Source organism: Leopardus geoffroyi, chromosome B1 (assembly GCF_018350155.1).
Source record: "Leopardus geoffroyi isolate Oge1 chromosome B1, O.geoffroyi_Oge1_pat1.0, whole genome shotgun sequence".
NCBI lineage: Eukaryota > Metazoa > Chordata > Mammalia > Carnivora > Felidae > Leopardus > Leopardus geoffroyi.
Genome location: NC_059327.1, coordinates 46,448,114 through 46,468,524, shown reverse-complemented (window position 1 = coordinate 46,468,524; position 20,411 = coordinate 46,448,114). Strand labels below are relative to the sequence as shown.

General features: G+C 41.9%; 1 protein-coding gene across 13 annotated transcripts in view; it reads left to right on the top strand.

The window, feature by feature from the left end:
• UNC5D (unc-5 netrin receptor D) overlaps positions 1–20,411 on the top strand; it is a 569,825-nt gene that overhangs the window by 320,135 nt on the left and 229,279 nt on the right. For all 13 annotated transcript variants that reach the window (XM_045460948.1, XM_045460993.1, XM_045460959.1 and 10 more), the window contains exon 3: positions 10,667–10,810. In XM_045460948.1, coding sequence (XP_045316904.1) covers positions 10,667–10,810 — 144 coding nt within the window. The remainder of the gene's footprint in view (positions 1–10,666; positions 10,811–20,411) is intronic.

The following is a 20,411-nucleotide window of genomic DNA, read 5'->3' as shown; positions in this document are numbered from 1 at the left end:
AATGCATAACTTCAAAAGGTAGAGAAACACCTAACACTTAATCACAATTTCCTCTTGCAGTTTGGAACCAATATGAGGAAGGAAAAAAAAAAATGGGTCTGCTTTAGAGATGTTGTTCTGACCAAAAGCATGCTTGGAATTCTGGAATCTAGATCTGAGAGCTGGAAGGGGCCTTAGTAATAACCTAGCAGCCCTGTTTTACAAAATACAAATCTTCAGTTCCAAGAGCTACAACTAGTTTATGGCATAGCTGTTTCTAGAACCCAGATCTCCTGGTTTCTACTTCAGATATATTTCCTCCACACTATAAGCCATCTTTACATACAGATTCCTGTGCTTTCCTTCCTAATAAGAATTTTCACAAATTCCCTTACTGACATAAGGATGGCTTTTAGCCCATGGCTCATCATTTTCCATTGTGAAGCTTTTTCATATTTCTATTTCCCAAGTTTATAATCCCATAGTTATTCCTTTGGGATTTCTTTACCCTTCATCATTTCTGCCATCTCTGTGAGAGCCAATCCTTTTTCCTGTGTCATGTTTCTGGTAGACAAGAGTTTATAGCAACTGAAGATACAGAGAAATTTCTAGGATTGCAAATATATAGTATCTTTCTTCAAATGATTTAACATAATTCAGGCAAAAGAGGAAGACAGAGCCAACCTCAGTGTCAGCAAAATGTCTGCATTTGTGCCCCCAGGATTGGGATCTTAGATACTCCATGCATTGGGAGAGACTGAGTCATGAGCAGAGCAGCCCCATTTATCTTGGTGTGTACACTTGCAAGGAAGATTCTGAAATCTGGGAGAGGGCAACAAAGGCAAGAGCATTTGCCATGTGAGCAAAAGCCTGTAAAACAATGGGAGAATGTGAAAGGCTTATATATCTTATATTCAATTAGTCCAACTGGAAAGGACTCAAATACCAGTGGCTCAATGAGGCTGTGTTTTATTGTCCGATGTTTCTGGCCTAGATTCTGTCCAGTAATGAACTCACAATAGCAGAATCCCATTGGGTAAACTGCTCCAAATGAAAGATGGGAAGAACATTGAAAATGGCCAGGTATTTTTTTTACACCAGTCCTAGAAAATCCTATATCCATTCTCATTGGAAGACCTCTTGGTAAGTATTGCAAGCCAATTTAACACTGCACCCTCTTGTAATTTCACAACATTCTGTTTTGTTATTGCTTCCCCCTTTTAATTCCCCTAGCATTGCTAGGCAACTCCATGTCTTGCAAATAGCAGCGTTGATTACATTCTCTGTTTCCATGTAAAAGTCTCTTCTCTCCACTTAAAGAAAAAAAGAAAAAAAAGACCAATAAAAAGTCACGAATTTCAAAGGAACTGGGAAGAACAAAAAAAAAAAAATCATAAATGACAAAACCTGAAGAGATTATATACCAATTTTTTGTTGAGAAAGAATTTAAATTTTAACAGCTACCTTTTTGGAAAGAATTTAATAAGTACAACCTTTTCTTCCAAGTCATTTTGATTGAATCAATAGGAAAAAAAAAAATGTCTCTCCCTAAACAGTTTTCTTCTGTGTAGTTAATGAAAATCGCTGTCTACTGCACACTGCAATTATGTTTCCTAAGCTCTGTATTAATAGAAGAATAGTGGAAATCGGAGCAAGATGAGTGCAGATGGTGTATGTCGAGCCAATACATAAGTGCAATTAAGGTTGGAAGCAAAATGGCCTCAGGTATTGAAAAATAGATGCATTACTTCCCTTGGGTTCTTCAGTGTGGAGCTCCAGCACAGGGCTTGACTACCTTTACAGACTTAATGGCTTTTGATTGGGTCTGTAAGACAATTCCTGCTGGTCCAGGAGGGAAGGACGCCAAGAGGACAAGGAAGTAGGACCACATTTGAGCAGAGGTAGAGAATTGTTCATGTTCTTTTAAGAAGTCAGAAGTAACTGCTTATCTATTGTTGGCCAACATAGTCTCCATCTGAACACTCCCAGAGAACCTTGATATTCTCTTTACTTAACATTTTCTTTCTTCAAAGTCCTACTGGGAAATGCATAAGACCGGGAGTGTTTGGAGTAGACACAGAATCTTTTGTATTTTCCAAATTGGAAGCAATAAGTCCTTTCAGTTGTTAAAGGCTGCAAACTGCCTTTGGTCTTTCTGGTAATTTGGCCCCGTCATCTAAGAGTTCAAATAGGAAGAAAAAGGATTGTGTGTTTTCACACAATTTAGCTCAGAAAACCCAGAGCTAGAGTTCTTTCCTGCAAAAGGCACAATTTATTTGACATGAGTTACTGTGTTTGCACAGACATGGCCATACCTCTTAGTAATGTACACTTTCAGTTCTCTGCACAAGCCAAGGGGTCCTCTTTTGTTTTGCCTCATTTCATTTGGAAATATGAGAACTCTTCTTCCTTGTGATTTTCCTCTGTTAACATCTGGAGTTGAGAGGTAATCCCTACCTAGGAATCACACCCCTGAGAAACGGCCAGAGTGCTCAATAACAGAGAAATTAAGAGATTTAATGTAGTAAACAGGCAGACACACACACACACACACACACACACACACACACACAGAAAAGAAACAACAAGAACCAGCAAAACCCATCCTTGGCAATGAAGGTAATGTAGCCTGTGGGAAGCTTGAGTTATCAATAAGCTAAACCACTTCTTTATTGTTCAATAAAAATAGAAGTTCCCTTAACAATGCTCCGTGGCTCTTATCTTATTCTACCTTGGAGATATTGAACTCTAATGAGTGAAATAATGTGTATTCCAATGTGTTATGGGAAAAGTCTCAACTCCGGTAAACTAATATTTTTCTTCTTAAAGAATATCATTTCAGGGCTTTCATTGTGTGTGATTTCCTTTTTAAACAACTGGAGTCCCTCTCTGGGGATAAAAGGTTAATGGATTGTGTTGAGAAAAGGGAGAAGAGTAGAAATAAAAATGTATTAAATCTTTAAAGTTTGTATCTAAGAACTTTGCTGTGCTGGTGATGGGGATTTGAATATAGTTTCTTCCAGAAAACCATTAATTTGAAGTTGCCTTCAATGATTCACAAATCACCAAGGTACATTTGGGAAGCATATATTTTAGTCCACATAACACAGAAATAATCAATCTCTCAAGTGTTCCATTGACAGTTTGTGGGTTTAAAACTCACTTTTATAGAAATGTTCTCCCATCCCACCCTGGATTTCATCTTGCTCATCCCTGTGCTTTACAGAGAGGACTGACATATTCTTAAAAGGTTTTCACGAAAATACTATGCATTCTTTCCATAACCTTGTGACAGAGTATAGAAGACCTTGTCTCTCGTGTCCAGTTGAACCTTACCTACAAAAAAATTGGCGGCCACTTACACTCACTCCATCCTTAGCAGAGAGAGACAGCAGCTCACCATTTATGTAATTTAATAACAATTCCTGACAGGGACCAGAGATTTGTTGTACATACTAAATTCTTTACCGGTGCCTTTGGACATTTTCAGTTTTTTCTGTTCATACGACACTCAGAAGTATATTTATTTGAAGTAGGAATTACAAGAATCTAAAAGAAACCCTGAAGACCATGTAGTGGTTAAGAGCATGGGTATCAGTGTTAGACGATACCAGGTTTGTTTGGAATCTGGCCCTCACTTTACAAGCTTTGAGGTACATATGTTACCTAGCTTCCTTCAAGCTCAGTTTCCCCAGATGTAAGATAGCTATAATTATATCTATCACATAGAACTGCTGTGAGGAGTGCAGAGTCCCAGGGCCCAGTATATATACAGCAAGTGCTCAATTAAGGGTAGCCTTGAAAGGGATAAATCTGAAATTGCTCATTATTACTATTATTTTTTCATGGGGCAAGCGGCTGTTGATTACTCTTCCAAAAACAAACAGAAAGTTGTGAACTTTTATAATTTCAAATAGACAAAAGGGCCAGTATTATTCACATGCAAGTAACTGTCTTGCATAGAATAACCTCTCACTGGCTCGTGATTCATTCCTTCAGTTTACATTCAAGCTGTATGTAATTCTCCCAGCCCTTGGTAGCGCTGTGAGAGGTAGAAGCTGTATGATATATGCCTTGCCCTCAGGGCATGATCTACTCCCCGGAGGTAATTTGAGTGACCTCAGGAAACAGAAGTCACTTATTGAGGCAGCTGGGTTGGAAGTCACGATTGTTGCCCACCAAGCTATGAGTGTGATGTCCCAGTGAGTCATCTGCAGGGTGCTGTCCTCTAAATAACCCTACTTTGTCTACTCCTGGCTCTAGAGTTTCCCTCTCTCTGCTATCAGACAACACTATCCAGTTAATTTGCTTTCCTCTGCCAGACACCTCTGTGCTGATTAATTCTAATCTCTGGTGTGGAAGAAACTGGAGAGCTTGAGTGTATTCTTGGTTTCTGTACTTAACTCTGAACTTGTGCTTCTGAGGAATACGTGTAGTGGTTATTATCTAGGGGAAACTAAAGAGTATTCATTAGGCATCGCACACATTCAAAGGATGACTATTTTTTTTTTATCAAAATACATTTTAATCTTGTTGCTAGGATGGAGTGGCAAAAGACATTTAGCCCTAATTAAGCATCTGCCAGGAAAATGAAATACAGTTCTACCTTTTAATTATCTACATTTAACTTACTATTTTCAATAGCATGTTGGCCTGAAGATATCTAAGGTCCCCAAAGTAATGGAGGCACGCTTCCTTGAAAATGCTTCCCTAATATGTCAGACTTCTGAAACTTTAAATATGTGTCCCATCTGTGTGTCCTTCCCAGAGCCTTGCTTTAGACGTCAAGCTGACTGGGTAAGGAGACAGCCTTCATGTCCCCGGTAGAATGGCATCCACCCCCAGAAACTCTTGCTGCATGGAGGGGTGAGCAGCCCCTCTTGTGTGGTCCCATAGCGCTTCTCCTGTCATGGCAGTTCCCATGCTGCCTTGTCGGGGTAGGTTGAAATGCCTCCCCCCTTTAACCTGTAAGCTCCTTGAGGGCAAGAATCTTGATCATCTGCTTTGTCACAGTATCCTCAGCACCTGGTGTAGTGGCAGGCACAGTATGATGACTCACTTATTTTGTTCAAATAATGTACATTACAAACTGTATAACATCTCTGATGTATTGCCTATGATAGGGGACCTGAAACAAGGTATGCATAGAGACAATAATAACATGTTAAGATGAAATCAGATACTACATGCGGTTACCTTAATAATAAAAGTAAAGGGCTATAAAAGGGTACAATAATCAGCAATGATAATAATGCTATTCAAAATATAGGGAAGCTTCTCATTTTTCAAACAGCTTTTTTTAAATGTTTATTTATTTTGAGAGAGAGACAGAAAGCACAAGTGAGGGAAGGGCAAAGAGGGAAAGAGAGAATCCCAAGCAGGCTTCATGCTCAGCACAGAGCCCGATGCAGGGTTCAATCCCAGGACCATGAGATCATGACCTGAGCCAAAATCAAGAGTCAGACTCTTGATCTGACTCTTACCCATGGTGCCCTGGTGCCCTGAAGCATGTTTTCTAGGCTCTAGCCCTGGAATAGTAAGAGGCACATGAAAAATATTCCCTTGTGGAAGTGGTGGGCTTTCTGCCTCCTGATGTGTGAGTTGTTTTCTGTCTTCTCCAGGGACCATGGGTAAGGAAGGACAATCTCACAGCTCAATGCAGGCATCGGAGGGGACTGAGAAACCTAAGTAGGCAATGGTTCATTGGAGAAGGCTCTTGAATATGAGACTGTTGCTTTTCAAGAGGAGTTTCATTTTTCCTTTTTCTTTCCCAAAGAATTGAGGGAGGAGGGCCCTGTGCTACTCATGAAGTTGTATTGGAAATAGTTGTTTGGAGCTTTGTCTCTGGAGAGCAGTTTACTCATTCTCTCGGTTAATCCCCAATTGTGAGCCATTACAATGTGGAAAATAAAGCACGGAGTTGGTGAAACGCAGAGCTAAGCTGGCCCAAGGAGAGGGTACAGAGCATCAGTTGAGAAAACAATTTGCCAAAACCTAGTTTGCTGGTTTTTTACTTCTTCTGTGTGGTTTTGGGATATGAAAGATACGCCAAGGAGGAAGAGGGATCCTTGACTTCCCTTCTTGAAACTTAGTTATTCAGTTTAGTAAAGCTAAGCATCCTGCAATAGAGAACTTCCAAAAGATTGAGGGACATGAAGCTAGGAGGGGTGGGAAGCATCAGGGAATGATGTCAAATTCCTCCCCAGGTGCCCATCACCAGGTGTATCTGAGAGCAGGCTGGCAACAATAACCATGGCAGGATGCTACCTTTGGGATTTGTGGAAGTGCAATAATGAGCAGTAGATAAAAGGTGTGGGACAGCTATTAGGCCCTGGGCTGCAGTGGGTGTGGTGCTGAATGCGAAATACTATCCCAGAATTCTTTCTTTGCTAGGGAACAAGTCAAGACTAAGACTTAAAGCCCTTTTCATAAACGGTAGCCAGGAATAAATGATTTGCCTTCTTCTTCTCTCACTGTTGCCTTCCCGCTGTCTTCTGTATTTCTCTTCCTGGAACACTAACATGTATACCTTCAATTAGTTTGAAAATTCTGTAACTTTCAGTCTCCCACCAGGATTAGACCTGCTAAGAGTAACTAGTGTTTTCTATCTGATAAATAAGGGGATTACAGCAATAACTGCTGTCAGCATTTTTCTCATTTAAACAAATAAAGCTGACAAATGATGAAGGTCTGTGCTGTTCTGTTATGTTTAGAACATGCAGAGCAATTATTCACCTGCTGCCAACAATAGTCTCCGTACAACCGAACCATCCAACAACGTCGAAAGCTTATTAGCATATCAGTCCCATAGTCATATTTTTATATATTCTGTAAGACGCCAGTCCATTACAAAGGCTGATGGTTATAATTTACACAGTAATTTAAAGGGTTGGACTTTTCTGTGCTTATTAGAGTTACACAAGTCATCAGGTGCAGTGCTGCTCTTATTTATGAGATGTCACCTTCTGTGTGCCTGGGATTTTTGCTCCTCTGTAGTATTTCCCGTGAACAAGTTAGCTGCCGTCTCTCGAGGTGGGGAAGTAGATGGCCATCCCTGCAATGCTGTTGGATGAACTTCAGCGGAGGGGTGTGGGCAGTGGTTTCCTTAAATAGAGCTGCTTTCCCTGGTTGTTTGGTCACGCTCACACTTGTGTGTGTGTGTGTGTGTGTGTGTGTGTGTGTGTGTGTGTATCACTAGACAGAGCTATAATGGAGATTTGAGAGAGAATATACTATTTAAAACTTTTTTTATTCAATAGAATTATTTCTTGTTATGGTAGAGATAAGCATAATAGATCCACAATGGTCATGATTTTCCAGGAGGTCTCCTAGAGGGAATGATGTGACAAGACTGAAGACTTCATGTTAGAAGAAAGGTCTAATCCAGACAGTGTATTTGGCCAGACGGGGGTGGAGGTCATGTCACTTGTGGCCTTTTATTTTTATTTTTTTTAATCTATTTATTTTGAGAGAGAGAGAGAGAAACAGCATGCACGTGTAGGTGCAAGTGAAGGAGGGACAGAGAAAGAGAGAGGTAGAGAGAGAATCCCAAGCAGGCTCCACGCTATCAGTGCTGAGCCTGATGTGGCACTTGATCTCACGGACCTTAAGATCATGACCTGAACCAACATCAAAAGTCAGATGCTTAACCTACTGAGCCGCCCAGGTGCCCCACTTGTGGCCTTTGCAAGGAGCCTGCCACCCTGATGCAGCCTGCAGGAAAAATACACTGTGTTTGCAAATAGCTGGTTTATATTCGTTTGGCTGCTTCAATCTGATGGGAAAGCCCCTGTGAAGAACTTGTAACTGAGCTGTCCCAGTGTTGCGATTGTGACTTTAGCATTGTGCTTTCACCTGCAGTTAGTCTGAAGGAAGGGTTGCAGACTTCTGGACACGGGGTAAGGTAAGGTCGGACCTTCATGGTGATGATCTGCGGTCTATGGTTTATGCTTCCCCAAAACAAATATGCAGCTGTCTGTTCATGTGTCCACGTTTAGTTTCTGTATGGGATGCACTGACATGTTAGGGTCTTACTCACCCTGGAGGGATGTCCTGCCAGAGGGGGCTGCCTGATTCCTGGAGAGAGCAGATAACTTGCCTGTAAGAGTGCCTTTTATATGCAAACAAACTATCCAGAGCCCAGACCCTGAGCTACTACTTTTATTAAGCTCTTACACTTCAGGGCAATAATTCACTTATGCTCATTTCAGGACCAGCTACCTGACAACTGGGGACAGCCATTATGTTCCTGAGCCCACTGAAATGATTCAAACTAGACAATTTTACACCTGTTTACCAGGTCCCGTGTCTTCCCATGGAAACCACAATAAAGGCTCTTGCCCCCATTTTCCCGTGCCCCTTCTGCCTCCTAGCTTCCCCAGGTGGCCCTGCATGGTGTAATTTGCCTCTTGTTTCTGGGGATTTGTGAGAGTAAATTGTCCCCCATCAGCTTGAACCCATTTCTGACCTCTCAAGCCTATAGAATGCTTCTCTGATGAGACCCCTGATTCCTAAATGGTAGGCATATTCTGTCTCCGCATGTCTCTGCACTGTGACAGAGGGTCTCTGACCTCTGGGTGCATTGATTTGATGTTCTGTCTCATCCTTTTCACTATTCAAAGTAGGATCATCCACCGTTTGCCTCAAATAAAAGAGAAAAATATAACACAAACCCTCATCCCTGCAGTCTCATTCCTTAGTTTTGTTTATTTCACATTATTTTCGAATCCCCAGCATGGGCGACCACACTCCGCTCTGCTTTCTGTCCTAACCATCCTGTTTTGTTCTCTGCTTTGTGTTTATTCTCCTTTTCTCTTCACCTCCCAACTCTGCCTCCTCCTTGCCCTCATCCTTCCACTCACACTTTTTGTTTCTTTAAGTGTGATGACAAAGACACCACCATCAATAAAAACACCTGTAGGGCTTTTTTCCTATTCCCTGTGGAACTCAGCTTTTGAGACCCTTACATCTCTGTGGGGGGTGGGGGGGGAGAGTGTACTTTTGCACTTGGCACAAACAGGGAAACATAGATTATCAACTGTCATCAAGATGATTTTCTATGTGTGATACCTTCTAAAATGTGAGGAGGTATAACTCCAATTGTACGTGGTGATTTATGTGGTCATAAAACTCTCTCCATCACACGCCGTCAATAACATGTTATTGATTGGGTAGAAAGGAATGTCTCCCAAGCCTTGACTGATGGCACACCTCCGTTCTTGTTCTTTAAATCCTACCACCACCCAAGAAAAAATCACATTCCACCTCCTCCATCAAGAGCCCCTGGTTCATTGGATTGTACTGATGATTCTGTCCCATGAATTCCTTTTGAATTTAAAGGAAAAAGCATAATTATGCACTTCTTGTTTCTTTAAATGTTCCCTGTGTTAGTCTTATTTTCATAATTAAGTATAAGTACCTAAAATACAGGGACAGAATTTTAATTTTTGAGAAGGATGTGCACGTGGTGCTGGTTTTGCTGTAAGACAGATCTAGGTTCAGACCCCAGATCTTCCATTAAGAGACTGTGTAACTGCGGACAAATGACTTCGTCTCTCTTAAGACGGTTCTTTTGTCTGCATAGTGGGGATGCCATAGTTCCTACCGCGTCAGTCTGTTGTGAAAATGTAGTGAGTAGGTTGAAGGCTTATATGATGCTAGTACATAAGTGCAATTCAATAGGCATGGTCTCTTTTTCTCCCACACTGCCTGTCCCAGAGAAAGGCAAAGCCTCAGCATGTCCGGTGAACGGAGAGAGCTTGCTGACTGTCAGGGCTGCTGTCCTGCCCGTGATGATTGAACTGATATGGCTAGTGATGCGTGTCCCCTTTCATCCTTGGCACTCTATGCAAGGTGACTGTTCTTCCCAAAGAAAGAGAGGCCGATTGTCCTTGGCCAGAGGTTTGGAAGAAACTCACGCTCCCCAGTAAGAAGTACCAAGCACATTTTCTAACCCTTGGGAGGATGCAAAGCAATTAATAATGATAATAAATATTGAGAGGTGGCTGTCTTAGTTTTATCTTATTTTGCAGGGGTAGCCTTAGCTCCTCTTTCAATAAGAGCCTCTCCTTCCTTTACCTCCTCACACCGTTGCTACAGTGGCCTTGCTGGGCTCTCTCCTCAGGGCTTTGAGACCCACGTAGTTCAAATTGCCTGCATTGTATTTGTTGTCTGAAGCCTTTGAAGCCGAGGCAGGGCCCTTCCCTGGTTTCCCGGCCTGTTCACACACATTCACTGTTCCCTCTTTCTCCTGAGCCACACTGCTAGATCCTTGCCCACTGCCATACCCAGGGATAGGACCATTTAGAACCACCTGGAACTACATCTCTGTGGTCTGTGTGCTGAGGCCTCGTTAGCCTCTAGAATCCCAGCAGTTAATTGTGGTACTGCATTCCTCACCGTAGGCTTTACACCAAGCAAGACAAAGAAAAAGCATCAAGTCAAGTTACTGTGAAAATTATTGTATGGTATTGGAGCCACATTGGCTGGTAATACTTTGCACTCATTCTTTCTAGCTTACTCAGCTGTTGGAATTTAATTAGCAGCAATATATTATTGTCAGAGTAATTAAAACCTCGCCTTGATTAAAAACAGAATTGTTTAATTAACAAGAGAAGGTTTGGCTATCCTTAACTTTTGGTTTGAAAAATACAGCGGCCTCAGTTGATTTGCTCTGTCTCCCCATCAGGCTTGAAGGTCCGGGAGGTGTTTATCAACGTCACCAGGCAGCAGGTAGAGGACTTCCACGGGCCAGAGGACTACTGGTGCCAGTGCGTGGCATGGAGCCACCTGGGGACCTCCAAAAGCAGGAAGGCCTCCGTGCGCATAGCTTGTGAGTACATTCTGGGTGATGTTCTTGTCTGGTGCAAACAAGGGCCAGAGTTCATCGGAGCTGAAGAGGGGGCTTTGGAGGGGCCAGGTGCTTCTGCGGAATATCGATCAGAGGACATCCAGGAGGCATCACAACTGTCTCTGTCTCTACCAAATTTACTCTTTAAAGTTGTGTTTTAAATGTTGAAAATTGCCTCTGGAGTACAATCCGCAAATCAGGTTGGCTCCGAGATTCTGCCGAGATTGTCAGATCGCAGGTGGCTTGACAATGCCGGGGGTGGGGAGGGGAACGGTTCCTGAGAGAAAGAAACCCGCGTAAATGGGTTCTACTATTCGTTATCAATGACAAAGTTCAAGGGGGCATTGATGGGAAAAGGTGAGCAGTGACTATTTACTGCACTTTCCAGCAGATCTGCAAAAATAAGACATTAGAGATTAAGGGATTTGTAATAGCCTGCTGTTCAGCCTCTTGCTTCTGTATCTTAAAACATGGAAATGGGCTTTAAAACTGCATTTGTTTGACCCACGTAGAACTCCAAAAAAGAAAAAGGGGGGTGGGGGAAGAAGAAGAAAATTGCTTTTCAGGAGAGTCCAAGATGTTTTTATCATATTTCAGCATCAATGTTTTCATCATCTCAAACAGACTTAGAAGGACAGAAACTTCCTTCCTCCTCCCTTAAAATGTCTTCATTCCCCTACCACCATTATCCCACCGTGATGGGTCCCCATAAAATCTCTTTTGTGAGCCCAGGAGTGTAAAAGCTCCTCCAGAAAGAAATTGAGAGAAGGAGGACAGACTTGGTTATTGTTGTTTTATTCAAATGCTGCCTTTTGAGAGTGCCATAAAGAATACGGGACAAGGGGGATTTATTTGAGGACTCAAGGAATTCATAGCAGATGTCGATGGTTTTAGGGATTGAGAATAGGAATGAATTGCTATTTGCAGAGACATTTATGTTTCTTGGGAAATGAAATCTTCTTCTCAAAATACACATTTCACCTTCACTCTCCTGGCAATTTGAGAGGCCCTCTCCTGCATGTTGACTGGGCCCTAGTAGGCCAAGGAGAAGAGGTCATTTTGTAAGCTGTGCTCTTTGATGGAAGAGCCATGGGAAACCGTTGTCCTGTAGTTATTTAGTTAATTTTAGCCAACAAATACTTTTTGACTCTAAAGTAGCAGGTCAGCTGATAGAGGGGATATGTTTGGTTTTACCTTAACACAACCAGCTCTGTGATCCCTGCACGGCTTCGGCCAGGCTAGTCGGTGCATTTGACCCTTGTCAGGGTCAAATTTCCCAGTCTCTCTCTGGGAAAAAAAGAGAGGACAAGTAGCACAGGGATTTCAACATGGCCTTCCTCAATTTGCGGCTTTTCCACATCACTTTTCCTGTTCCTCCTCTTCCTCTATGTCTCTGAGATTCAGGTGACCTATTCTGTGATTTATTATAAATAACATCACACTGATCTGTCACCTCCAGTCTCTCTCACCTCCATACTTGCCCATTCAATTTCTGATTGTCGCCTGCTTGCTAGAAAGCTCCGGGTTTTCCCCTGGCTTACAAAGTTTAGCAAAGAATGGCTCCCAACTCACCTTTGTTCATTTCCCGTAACCTTCGGTCATGTGCTCTATATCCTTCCAAGCCGTTGGCTGTTCGGCAAATCACCGTCGCTTCTCTGACATGTGCCTTTGCTCCTGCAGTTTCCGCTTTGACCATGTGGACCATGGTGGTTAAGACCCCAGGAGACATGGCAGCCTTGCTGGTCACTGGTTCCAGCTCTACTCCTTAGTTTTGTGATGGCGGACAGTTTACGGATCTCTCTGTGTCTTCATGTCTCCAGTGATGAAAGGGTGCCTACTTCATAGAATTATCGCAAGACTTACAGGGACTGATAACTAGAAAGTATTTCAGATTGTACCTGGCACAGAGTTAGGCTTATCAGTCATGAGCTATTTGAGCCTCCATAGAACCAGCATCATTCTTTCGGAGGCGTGTTAATACTTACTAAAACTAATTGCACTGAATTAAAATTGTAGCGCCTCAGTCAATTTTATGCAGATCATGGCTAATACAGTCTCTTAAAAATCCATGCTAGGGCAGCCCTAGGATCTAACTCTTCCAAGCATGATAGGATCAAAGGATGTTACAAATGGAGAAACCTTTTCCATCATTTCTTGACTTTTTTAGAGGCATCTGATAATTTTGTGGTAACAATTACACCAATCTCTTCAGGGTTCAAAACATCATTTTGACATTCTTGCATATGCTATGCACATATGAATGTGATGAAGATGTGATTTTTAAGTAAAAAAAATTACCATTAAACCCTATATTATGCAATTAATGGTATCTCCTATATTTGTAACATATTTTTAGTTTCCTCCTGTGTCGCAAGTGACAGATTTTTTAATTGATTTAAAATTATTTATGCAAGTCAAGACATGGTTCGTCATTAAATATTGCATTTGACTTGGGGACCAGTGTACATTAAAATGTAAATTGAAATTTAACTATGTTTAATGCCATTAAGCATCAAAAGTGGAGGGAAAAAAAACCGCCTTTAGGACCTTGCTTGAAATTCTTTTCATTTGCTTGTAGGAAAAGAAAAAAAAAAGCACTTTTTTTTTTTTTTTAATAACTTTCATGTTTTGTTGAAATAAGATTTCTGGCTGCTATTTGCAAGTACTTCCCAGCAAATAACACATTGCACATGAGGATAGTCTTTATTCCCAATAAATGAAAAGCCAAATTGGATATAATTGTCACTATGTTTCTCCTTTTTGAGATTGGTTTTTGAAGTACTAAAGACATCTTAATGTGCTAAATAAGGATTTTGATAGATGAATGTAGCTTATGAATCTGATGACAATTGTCTTGAGGGGACTTTGCAAAATTAGTATCATTTTTATATTATTCATTAAATTATTGTAGTTCAACATCAGAGCTCCTTATGCTTCCTACATTTAGTCAGTGATGCATTAAGAATTTAACAGTTTTGAAACCACAGCCAGCAGACCTTCCCTGGCAGCTGGCGCCTCCCACCAAGGGGTGTATGTATCAACTGCGGTGACTTGACATGATCGCACTAGGTAATCACTGGCATGATATCACCTCGACATCGTTCGACTTTAAAGGGAAACGGGATAGATACAAGTACTTTATTTACTTAACTCGTATTTTTCTTGACATGGCCCCACCCGCATTTTCGGTTAGATATGCAGATGCCTGGCTTCCACCCCAGGCCTGTTGGGTCAGATTCTGACCCATGACTCAGTAAGTCCGGTGCAAGGTCTGAGGTTCTATTATTTTCAAGAGCTCCTAGATGACGCTGATGTTGCCAGCTGGTCTGCGGGCCATACATGGAGTAGCAAAACCATAAAAACAAACAAACGAACAGAACCTTTATGACACACGATTTGGGAAATACTGATTTTACCCGTTCATCTAGCGTCATCATTTGATAGCTGAATAAATGATGTTCAGAAGGGTTAGGTGGCTTGACCAAAGGTCACCCAGCAGATGGTGCTTTGCTACTAAACCTTGTTGACTCCTTTCTATCAACTGGAATTTGAGAACTGTCCTAGCAAGAAAGGTTCACGTGCACATAAGTTGTTTCCTTGAGGGAAGCAGTGATTGCTTTTCCATTCCGTTGCTGAGGAAATTCCTCCTCATGGTGAAGTTCCTGCATATGTTGAATATATTTCAGTGCATATAAGTTACACGCGTTGTACGTGTATGTACATGAAGTCAAACGCATCACTGCCTTCGTGTCCAAAAACCAGTACGGGCTTTGTTTTAGTAACCAAAGTGCCTGTCATCTTAAACTATTGTCTTCTCCTTAATAATTCCACAGTGTGTCAGAGAGATGTTGGCCGCCTTCCAAATGCCCGGGGCTGGAAATAGCCGAGGCCCCATCTCAAAAACGATTTTCTAAAGGTAAAAATAAATAAATAAAGCCAACCCACACGTACCCCCACCAGGTTGGCAGAAGCCCGTCTCCAGGGAGGGACTCCCACAGGCCTTCTCTCGTTTGTCTGATTCTATCCAGCTGGAGGTGGTCGGGCCGCTGTAGCATCTGTTGGTTCTGCTGCTGGACCGTTGTCAAAACCAGCAATATTCAATTATTCGGGGTTGTTTATTTTCATGTGTGAACATTTGGCTGCTTAGCTATTGCTTTTCTTTCCTGCTTTTCTCCCTCTTCTTCATCTGCTTACACAATGTTTTGCCTGTATCATTAACCCTTGGTCGATCACTCGCTTCTTGAGACTTGGGCCTTTTTTCCCAGTAGAAGAGCTGGGGCTGGAGAGATGGGAGCCTGTGCTTGTTAGAGTCACATAGCAAGTTGGCCGCTTAGAATGAAACACAGCAGGAAACCACTGTTTGCTCGATTTAGTTTACTTCAGTTTTTCATTTTTTTTTAATGTTTATTTATTTTTGAGGGAGAGCAAGAGAGAGAGCATGAGAGACAGATAGAGGGAGACACAAAGGAGGCTCCAGGCTCTGAGCTGTCAGCACAGAGCCTGACATAGGGCTCGAACTCCTGGACCGTGAGATCATGCATGACCTGAGCTGAAGTCGGACGCTCAACCCACTGAGCCACCCAGGCGCCCCTTTGTTGATTTTTTTTTTTAAAGAAAAGATCTATAAAGTATACAGCCTGAATATCATTTAAATAGGCTGCTTTTTTGAGGCACGCCTAAAATACCTATGCAGTTGTGCCAAGAATGAGTGAAGAGTTTAAAGGAGAACCTCATTTAAAAGCTATGAAATTCTCTACCTCATTTTCCAGGCACACATTAAAACAGTATTATTTTTATTTGTTTCTTTTTGGAGGGTAGTGGTATCTTTTTGAAAACTATAGAAGAGAGACATCCAATTAAGCCTCCATTATGGATCTCAGCTTCATGGCTCTGATAAATAACTTCACCTGCTAAAAACTGCCGATGACCCCCTCCTGACAGCAAATTAAATAATAAGAATAAATGTAGGCACATCTGCCTGATATTCAAATGCAGCCTTAACCTACTTTTGTAGCTTTGTCTCCCACTACATCCCTGCAAGCGTGCTGAGATCCCACTACGGTAGCACAGCTTAGACTCTGGGACATGAGACTCACTTTTCCCCTCTGTGATGTGCTCATATTCCTTCTCTTCCCTGGAGCATATTCTCAGCCCCACTGTGCACCATCCTGCAGCTTCCCACCTAATTCCTACATCCGAGGCCTGTCTCGTATGCTGTCTCCTTTATGAAACCTAGTTGAACAAATCCCTTAATACTAATTGACCTCAGCAGCTGACACACCAACTGAGCCATCGACAAGATACCTCCCCTGTGGTATCTCCAGCTTCAACACTGAAAAATCTAAATACCCACCTCTCTGAGTTCTCATAGCATTTATTTAGCACTTATCCCATGGTATTTATTATAATTTGCATAGAGTCACAGGTACTGTGAACTTGCTTGTGGATTTGTTCCCTTTCTTAGAATGTAATCTGATGTAAGATTCGACTGTATTACCCTCATTGTCTTGACCCCTGAGCCTACTGCAGAGACTTCTATGTGACCCTTGTATTAGGAATGTTTGGTTTGAAAAGGCAACCTTATCAATACCAGATATGATTCTCTGAAAGGGCATTTGTTAGTTATCTTGATTGGGCCACGGTGCTGACATGGTGTCTGGCTTCTAAGCAAATCTGTGGCTTACCGGGACGTTATTATAAGGATCATATTTGTTCTCCCTGCCTTGTGCACTACTCCTAATAATCTTCACTGCCGTAAAGGGAGGGTCAAAAGGGATTTGGGAGCAGGTGGGTCATTGCAACCATACAACTCTGTGATATGCAGTATACGCTCTGAAGGAGACCTTGGCCGCCAGCTCCACCTGCTCTGTTCCCTTCCTCCCTTTCTAGAACATGGAATTTACTCACAGGTTATGGGGAAAACTTGTCAAGACCTCTCTGTACTTGGTGGCAATTGCACAAAACCCTGAAACCCTCCTTCCTTCCCCTCTTCGTGGAAGAATGTGGCCAAAGGGAAGAAAAGATATGATTTTACTCTGTCAACGGTCAGTCCTTTCCTTTAGACTGAAATTAATTTGCAGTTGACCCTTGAACAACATGGGAGTTAGGAGCGCTGACCTTCTCCCATGCAGTCAGAAATCCACCTTTGTGACGTTTGGCTCCCAGTGACTTAACTGCTAATACCCTATTGTTGACTGGAAGCCTTACCTATAACACTATCGATTAACAAATATTTTGTATGCTATGTATATTATATACTTCATTCTCAAATAAAGCATGCTAGAGAAAAGGAAATGCTATTAAGAAAATCCTAAGGAAGATGGGGCGCCTGGGTGGCTCAGTCGATTAAATGTCTTTACTCTTGGTTTCCGCTCAGGTCATGATCTTACAGTTTGTGAGTTCAAGTCCCGCATCTGGCTCTGCACTGACAACGCGGAGCCTGCTTGGGGTTTTCTCTCTCCCCCTCCCATGCTCTCTCTCTTTCTCAAAATAAATTAATTTAAAAATCCAAAATCATAAGGAAGAGAAAATAAACGTTCATTACTGTCCAGTATGTGTAGAAAAAAAATCCACACAGACGTGTACCTACATAGTTCAAACCTGTGTTGTCCAAGTATCAACTGTATGTGAAAATTACTGAAGGATATGAGAGCCTGGGTCTCTAGATGAAGCTGTGCACTGTGTAAGGGCATCTAGCCATGGAAGGGAACGGGGAGGCTGAGAAGCATCCCACACGCCAGCAGCCAGGATGTGTACCTGGCACATGGTTGCAACCGCCTGAGGGAAGGGTCTGGTTTTCCTATGCACAGAGGTGGTATTTTCAAGCCTTGTGTTTGCGTGTGTCACATTGGCTTGTAGCCACAGGACTAGGTACATAATTTGTGGTACCGAGTGCAAAATAACAACGTGGGGTCCCTTGTTCAAAACTTAAGAATTTGAGGCCATCGAGCACTCGAGCATGGGGACCTGGGGAAGCCCACTGGTCCCATGCCCGTGAAGCTGGATGTCAGTGGCAGTGATGCGATGGTTCAGGAAATCACCTCCTACGAGGTAACATCGTAGGGTCTGAGTTTTAAAATGCATGTTTGGGGTCAAGCTGGTAACTAGATATACCCATTGGCACATTATTCTTTTGGCCACGTTCTCCTGTAAACTGTGTCTAGCTAGGCAAGCAAGGGGTGCATGCCTGTTGGCGATTCTCTAGAAGGAATAACTGCGTGACGTGAGCAGATGAAATACACACTAATAGAGGTTTTATTTTTTTTTTAATTTTGACATAATTTCAGACTTCAGAAAAGTTGCAGTGTGTAGTACAAAGAATTCCCCTAAGTCTTCTACTAAGAATCATCAAATGTTGCTTTGGAGTTCTCTTTCTGTGTTGATAACATGCTTTCGTATATAGACTACTATGGTTTGTTTTCTGACACGTTTAAGATTAAATTGCAGACAGGATGCCCCCTTTCCCTTAAATACTTAATCGTGTATGCTTTTTAAAGAACAAGGATATTTTTTGACATAACTAGTAGTATAATTATGAAGAAATTAACACTGATACAATACTATTATCTAGTCCTGAGACCTTATTCATATTTCACCCATGGTTTAGTAATCTCCTTTGTTACAATAACAACAAAAATTCTAGATCATGGGTTACATTCAGCTGAGAGGTCACTTTAGTTTTCTTTAATCCGGGTAATTTCTCAGTCCTCTTTTGTCATTCATGACATTGAGTTTTTGAAGTGTAAATGTCACTTATTTTGTACAATGTCCTTTAATTTGAACATGTAAAAGGAAACAGCAGCCACCGAAAAAGGACTCCCATTGGTCATATCTGGGACAATTTGAGTATCAAAATGATTGAGAGTGATGGATTATAACTCACTAAATAAGAACCCAGAAATCCATACTGGTATTTTGAAAAACATGACTGAATGAACATATAAATAATGGAGGGCAAAGGGGGAGCCCTCCCTCATGGTAGAGTAAATGGATCAGTGTGAAAGGAATGATGGAAATGGAAGATCATAGTAGCACCATTAGAATATTAGAATATTAATTTTTTCAGACAAGTATCACGGATGCTTAAACTAGAGGGTAAAAGTTTCAGGAGTAACAGGATGTTTGTATATCCTCAAAGTATCTCTCCGCAAGATACTTCTTAATAATTACCAACGGGAAATGAGTAGCTTTTCAGTGGAAAACCCAGCCCTATACCATCTTAATCAAGTGATCAGTGTTGACGACAGCAATGGGACCTGTCGGCAGTGTATGTCTCCAAATGTGATGGACAGAGCGGACTGAATCACTTAGTGATGTTTCTTCCAAAAATGTCTGATCTATATTTAACCGGAGGGAAACGTTGGACAAACCTAAATTGAGGAACGTTTTACATAATAGGTCATTTTTAACTTCACATGTCTCTCAAAATGCCAGCCCTGTGTGTAAAACCACGGGGCTGTTCTGGGGATACAAGAAACTTCAAGATAGACATGCTACATCTTTCTGTAGCATCAGTTATCATTCTCCTTTTAGGTCAGTCAAGTATAAACATGGATACAAGGGGTAGAAGGCAGTATGTCCTTAAATTGTGAAAATGCAACTTCATTCTTCAAAGCCACTTTGTGTGGGACGCCTGAGTGGCTTAGTTGGTTAAATGTCCGACTCTTGATTTCGGCTCAGGTCATGACCTCATGGGTTTGTGGGTATGAGCTCCTCATCGGGCTCTGCACTGACAGAGAGGAGCCTGCTTGGCTGGGATTCTCCCTGTCTCTCTCTGCCCCTCCCCACCTCTTCTCTTTCAAAAACAAAACAAAACAAAATAAATTTGTGCATGTCAGGTCTTCTTAGGCTCCACCCATAAATGCTGTGGAGATAGGAATTTTTTCTCTTCTGCCAGCAGGGGGCACTTCAGTAGAAAGTGTGAGAAATACTGTACGATAAGAGATTGTGATTCTATGAACAGAGTAGAATGATTTGTATGGAATTGATATAAATTGTGCTACTTTTGCTTCACGTGTGCACAATTGAAAACACCCACCTTAGGGGCGCCTGGGTGGCGCAGTCGGTTAAGCGTCCGACTTCAGCCAGGTCACGACCTCGCGGTCCGTGAGTTCGAGCCCCGCGTCGGGGTCTGGGCTGATGGCTCAGAGCCTGGAGCCTGTTTCCGATTCTGTGTCTCCCTCTCTCTCTGCCCCTCCCCCGTTCATGCTCTGTCTCTCTCTGTCCCAAAAATAAATAAACGTTGAAAAAAAAATTAAAAAGAAAACACCCACCTTAAAAATGGGTATTCCCAGTTAGCAGCACTTTGCTTTACAACATACCCCACTGTGGATGATGGGGCGGGGGGAACCCTCTCCAAATAATATTCTTTCATGCTGCTTATTGCCAACCATTATTTGACCAAGAAGAATTTGCAAAAAAAAAAAAAAAAAAAAAAAACAAAAACAAAAAAAAACACAGCCTCCACCTTTTTGGGAAATAAAGGCTTGATTCAGTCTGCTGCTCTTGTGGTAATTAACAACTCTTAAATTTCCAAGAAAATGGCCGTGTCTATAAACACTTCAGTAAAAGTTTATCGGGGAAG